The 6,481-nt window shown below is 36.1% G+C and overlaps 1 protein-coding gene across 1 annotated transcript; it reads left to right on the forward strand.

Annotated features, from left to right (window-relative positions):
* Positions 1-363: 363 nt before the first annotated feature.
* LOC117339145 (THO complex subunit 3-like) lies at positions 364-5,629 on the forward strand. The gene is made up of 6 exons (XM_033900564.1): positions 364-579; positions 2,148-2,304; positions 2,843-3,047; positions 3,496-3,657; positions 3,788-3,888; positions 4,610-5,629. The coding sequence occupies exons 1-6, from the start codon at positions 403-405 to the stop codon at positions 4,765-4,767; spliced, it is 960 nt and encodes a 319-aa protein (XP_033756455.1). The 5' UTR covers positions 364-402; the 3' UTR covers positions 4,768-5,629.
* The last annotated feature ends 852 nt before the right edge of the window (positions 5,630-6,481 follow it).

Here is a 6,481-nt window from a genome sequence, read left to right on the forward strand (position 1 = left end):
CAAATCAATCCTTTAAATTCCAACTTATCCTGAACACCTGAATGGAATTTGATGATTTTTTTCTTTTTCAAGAATGACTGTGAGCTAGGATTTAGTCCACCTGAAGTTTGAACCATTATTGGGAAAGGCAGTTCAAAAGTAGGACAATGTTTGAAATATGATTTTGAGTATTTTGTCATAATTACTAAAAGGTGATCATTGCAGGCCCTCTTGGCCTTTTGTTAAAATACTAACTGCAGCACTTTTGTTTAAAAAAAATCATTTTTCTCCAGAAATAAAATTAACTAACTAAGTGTAAATGTTAAATATACAATATAACCAAAAGAGACAGGTAAAAAATAAATAATTTAAAGACACAGCCGGATCTGTTCCGAACTCCGGATCAGTTATTAGTATTCCAAAATGGCGACTTACTTGGAAAACACGCGAAAACATTTTCAAAATAACAACCGAGTAAGAGAATCTCAGGCCCACTCAGCAAAGGTTCACTCAGTAGCGTGGAACTGTGATGGGAGACGTCTAGCCTCTGGATCATTCGACAAAACTGTCAGCGTGTTTATGTTGGAGCGGGATCGACTGGTAAATTCCTGATCACTTTAATTTGATCATCATGAGCCACACTCACGAAATGGTTTGATCGGGGTAGGGTGATCGGGGATTGGTAGTAGAGTCAACAGTAGGGCTAGCATAGGAAACAAAGCACGGATATAGTGTTGCGTGTGATCAAAGGTGTAGGGGGTGGGGTGTGTGTGTTAATATTCTGTAACCACCGGTTTGTACCTATACTTTCAATAGACAATTGCAAACCGTTTAAGATGATTTTATCACCATTCAGTTCAGTCAAATACAGTACCCCATACATGGTATGATGTATAAATTAAAACTTAAATTGGCTACACAAAATGTCTACCAATCCAATTAATATGCTATTTCTTCCTTTGCTTTGTCTTCTTGACACTCGTCCACATATAAAAAAAATATAACCTGTCTTCTTGACACTCGTCCACATATAACCTGTCTTCTTGACACTCGTCCACATATAACCCTGGCTGTTGTGAAGAGGTTAACCTCATAAAAAACAACAACAAATAACACAATCGAGGGGGCCACTCAAGACATCAATTTATGGCTTGTAACTTACTGGTACATGATATACATGGACTGGGTCGATCATCGGCAATTTTATATTATTTTAGAATTGAGTGGTGTGATGGTACAGGTGTGAGTTAACGTTGCTGTATCAGTATGGCGAAAATGTCATACAATGGCGAAAATGTCATATATACAATGGCGAATATATGTCATACAATGGCGAAAATGTCATACAGAACCGCAATATCTGTATTGCTCTGAGGTCTAATCTGTAGCGGGACTGGACTGGGTCGATCATCGGTGACCAGGTAGCTATCTCAATTGGTAGAGCATCCGGCTAGTGTTCGGAGGGTCCCGGGTTCGAACCCCAGTCTGGTCGCTACATTTTCTCCTCTCCTGTTACAAATCAATAACTGAGGGCTAAAACATGGGATCTGTAATTTTTTTAAGCTTGAGACCTCTGGCTTACTAGTCTTATGCTCTATCGATCAAGCTAATTTATATAAAGAGAAGATCTCTCTAGCCGAGTGGTATAACAATAATATAATTATAACAACAGTTGCAAAAAGTGCATGTACATATAGAACTATGACTTCCAGACTAAGGAAGTATCAAGTTCCTGTGATACAGATGCTTAATAGCTTAAAAAGGAATATAATTGTCTTGCTGGTCGGGGACTTGAACTGGTAAAATCTCCTTTATGTGTTTGCTCTTTATAAAGCCTATACTATATAAAACCTAAACTCAGGGACATTTCAGAAATTTCCAATCATCCAAGGCTACATAGTAACTGTAAAACAGACAACAGTAATGTATGTTTTTATTATTCTTAGCAAATTATATTTGTTTGTTCCTGTCATGAAAAAAAAGAACCACTCGGTACATAAAGTAAAAACACAAATGTTTCTAATGATAATGGGTAGTTCTAGTAAATAAATGTCTTTTATTGGAGAAGATCTAAGAGCTGCTCTCTCTAGATTTCTCAGGTGAAGACCTGGATATTTGATTTATTGTTAGGTAAATTCTGAGGAGGCATTTTCACATTTGTTTTCCAGGTGAAAGACTTGACGTTTCGTGGCCATGGTGACAGTGTTGATCAGTTGTGTTGGCACCCCAAACACCCGGACCACCTCGTCACCGCAAGTGGCGACAAAACTGTCAGAATCTGGGACGCCAGGACCAACAAATCCGTAGCAACAGTCAACACCAAAGGTACACGATTCTGACGAGGATAATGCTTTAATTTATATTTATACAAAAGAATTTGAGCTCATGATTTGATCAGTAGATTGTCCTATTAGCCATGGTAATATGGGTTTCCCCTACATCCATGTTCATTGTTGTATCTATATAACACTGAAGTCTGTCAGCTCTCTTCCTGCTTTATTCCTTGAAGAATTTTGATAAAACTTAACACAATTACAAAGGATCATAATTTCTCGGACAAGGCTGTAGGGTCAATGTCAAGGTCATCGTTATTATTTTCGGAAAATCCATGTTTCTTTAAAAATCGTTACCGTGTAATAACTGGTGAAGGCCAGTAAGGAATATGTATTGCAATATTCAGTATGCTTGTTTTAATGCAGGTGATGATGATATTGCTTGAATGACCTTGTATAAGTACATTTGTATTGAGTAATGAGTAATAGAAGAGAAACACAGGAATAAAGTATAGTTATATATAGTTTTGTACAGAGAGTTTCGAAGCGTTTTAGATAAATGTGCAGCATTTTTTATTGTGTTTTTTAAGGAGAAAACATCAACATCTGTTGGTCACCCGATGGGAGTACAATAGCTGTAGGCAACAAAGATGATCTCATCACATTTATTGATATCAGAAGTCATAGGTCCAGAGCAGAGGAGCAGTTCAAATTTGAGGTTAACGAGATTTCATGGAATAACGAAGGAGATCTATTCTTCCTGACCAGTGGTCAAGGCAGTATACACATCTTAAGGTACGTACTGATAATGTCATCTTATCATTCAAAATATTGTAAGAATTGACCTTGACCCATATTCAAGGTTGTACAAGTAAAATTTGTTCAATCACTTAAATAGCTTCTTTTTATTAATCATGGATCCTAGAATCATGATATCTTTCATGAGTGATAGGTTTCTGGAATAAAGCTTTACAAAGTTTTCAAAAAGATATGAACTTGACCTATAAATAACAGCTTATCAGTACAGGCCCATTTGGGCTCTTGTTCTGACTTCTTTTCACTAATTAACAAGCATTGTTATCCAGAAAAATTTGTCATTATTATGCAGTTCATGAATTATTTTTTAATCTGTCTTCCAGACAAGATGTTTCGGTGAAATGTGACAAGTTTTCAAAATTATATTCCATACCGTTTTATTTTCCTTAAATATACGATGTTAGTTGTAATCTGTATTTTTCCACAGTTACCCTGAGTTAAAGCTGCAGTACTCGTTAACGGCTCACCCTGCCAACTGTATTTGTATAGAGTTTGACCCCGTGGGGAAATACTTCGCCACAGGAAGTGCTGATGCCCTCGTCAGTCTCTGGGACACGAATGAGCTGGTGTGTGTACGCACATTCTCAAGGTCAGTGGAAATATCGTCTCAGTTTAATAAAATATTACAATGTCATACTGGTATAAACTTTACCATACAATGACTATGATACATGGCTAATGACACTGATTTATATCCTGTGTGTGTTTTGTCATTGTAGATTGGATTGGCCGGTTAGGACTCTAAGTTTCAGCCATGATGGCTGTCTGCTGGCTTCAGCTTCTGAAGATCTGGTTATAGATATTGCCGAGGTGGAAAGTGGTACGTATGACCTTCAGTGACCTTCAGCTACATTAAGATATACGCTCATTAAAGGAAGTTAGAAATAAACATTGTCTGTAAATGAAAGTTAATGGATGGTCGGTGATCTGCCCAACCTCATCAGGTATATACTTATAGCATGTTCGGCAGTCATTGTAAAATATGTACTATAGTATAGCTTCATTGGATTAGTGATTTGTTTTGATAGTTAAAATGAAAAGTTCTATTGTTTCAAAGCATGTTAACAGAGGAAGCCTATAAGGCTTTTCCAGTAAAACATCTACCCCACCCCAGGACTCCAGGTTTGGTTAAGGGGACCTATAGAATTATATTATATAAAGAAATATAACCCATAGAATTTATTTGATAAAATACATAGAATTAATTTGAAGGAAATCCAACCATGGATAGAAGTGATTTATTCTGGAGTCCTTGGGTCAGGTAGATATTTTAATTGAATAGCCCCAAGTGAAAAAAAAGGAAACTTTCAAAAACTGCAAATACAGTTTTAATATAAGGATTTAAGAAGGTTAATCCCTGAATAAACTCGATATCATTAGCCACATCTATCAATATTTACAGTACTTAAGGATTAATTATCATTTCCATGTTTAATTAGTAACATTTACAATACTTAAGGATTAATTATCATTTCCGTGTTTAATTAGTAACATTTACAATACTTAAGGATTAATTATCATTTCCGTGTTTATCATAACAGGTGAGAAGGTTACAGAGATTGCGTGCGAATCCCCCACGTTCACCGTTGCCTGGCATCCAAAACGTTACCTGCTGGCGTTCGCCTGCGACGACAAGTATGAAGGACATCGTGACGAAAGAGGCAGTGTCAAAGTGTTCGGTATTCCCTCTGACCCTTGACCTGTAAAGGTCGTGGTACGGGACCAAAATGACTAAGAGATTGTTAAGTGATTACTCGGTAGCCTTATTACTGACCGGGCACATAAACCTGAGATTGATGTCATCAAGGTCACAAGTCATTCAGGTATAGCGTCAGACAGTCTCGACAAGACAGACATTACAACGAGTAAAAATTGTAGAGAAAAATTTTGTTGTTTGAAGTTCAAAATGTCATGGAGTTTCATTGAACTGTTGAGATATTACAAATATGTTTGTATCAGATGAACAATAAGCTATGGACCTACGTAAATTGGACCTACGTAAATTGGACCTACGTAAATTTGGACATACAAATGCATTACAGCTTTGTTATAAATTCTTAAATGAAAGAATCCATGCAACTTTGAAAATCAGTTTCAACAAAATGTTTGAAAACAATAAGATACAACAAAACACCTTACCTGGTATTACATGGTGATAGAACGGTAGATTGTTCGTAGAACAGTGTATATTCTGTCCAGTATGTCTGTGTCGTTAGACATTGGGTATATTTCAGGTAACATACTACAGTGTGCAGTTTGTTCATACTATATGTATACATGTTTGTAAGCAAGTGATTTCGTTTGTAGTTTGGATGGGTGCAGAGTTTATTGAGGTTGTAAGAATGTGGGTAAAATACAGATGTATGTATGAAAGCTGTATAACAGTTTAAGAGTGCTGGAACCTGTGAATATTCTGTATAATTTGTATCCAGTGTATGTATTGGGTTATGTGTGTATGATGTCATGTATATTTGTATACATGCTATATTGATGTATAGCTTGACGATAGTAAAGTATATGTCGACCAATAAATGCACTAATGAAATGTACTAATTCCGCAATTACTGTGTCATCTTGTTTTTCTGGCTTTATTTCATCAAATGTACCGTGGGTCTAATTTCATCAATCCGCTGTACTGTGGCTTAATTTATGTGCCGTGGCATTAATTTCATCAAATGTACCGTGGGTCTAATTTTATCAATAAGCTGTACTGTAATTCTATCGTATTTCATCCATCGTCTGTACCGTGGCTCTAATTTCATCAATCAGCTGTACCGTGACTCAACTTTCATCAATCAGCTGTACCGTGGCTCTAATTTCATCAATCAGGTGTACCGTGACTCTTTCACTTCAAACAAACCATTCTTTAGGAACATAAGTTATCTATGTCGTGAAATATTCCTTGGTAATTTTAATTGATGCCGTTTTCGTTTTCACAAGAATGATAATGAAATTTGTATTATATACCCATTCAGAGTCTGGATTAGTTTGGGGAAGAGTTGTTACATAACTCCATTTTTTCTTCATTTTTTTTTTTTATTTATCACTCATTCGGCGAAGGGGTAATACTAGTATATATACCCAACTGGAGGACTCCTGGCTTGTCAAAGAGGAACCGCCTAGGTTAGTGAGTCGAGTCAAACAGTACCCTGTCACATTATCTGCTATGTCCACCATGGACAGAATTTCTTTTTACCTTGAGTCCTATCAATGGAACAGATATTAAACTGGAATAGCTCATGCAAAGACCATATGGGCAATGAGGAAGTTATATAAATGAAAATTTTAATTTGTCACAGATAACAAACAAAGACTTGTTTATGATATAAGACATTTTAATGTGTCATTACATGTTTTTGTCAATAACTTATACAAAAATATAAATAACAAACATAAATTATACGTTAGAATTC

Source organism: Pecten maximus, chromosome 12 (assembly GCF_902652985.1).
Source record: "Pecten maximus chromosome 12, xPecMax1.1, whole genome shotgun sequence".
In the NCBI taxonomy this organism is placed as follows: domain Eukaryota; kingdom Metazoa; phylum Mollusca; class Bivalvia; order Pectinida; family Pectinidae; genus Pecten; species Pecten maximus.

What these genes read in the sequence shown, in the direction of transcription:
- LOC117339145 (XM_033900564.1), top strand. Translation starts at nt 403, where the DNA reads ATGGCGACTTACTTGGAAAACACGCGAAAACATTTTCAAAATAACAAC. An exon ending in AGCAACAGTCAACACCAAAG is followed by an intron (nt 2,305 to 2,842) that starts GTACACGATTCT and finishes GTGTTTTTTAAG; the next exon opens with GAGAAAACATCAACATCTGT. An exon ending in GGCAGTATACACATCTTAAG is followed by an intron (nt 3,048 to 3,495) that starts GTACGTACTGAT and finishes ATTTTTCCACAG; the next exon opens with TTACCCTGAGTTAAAGCTGC.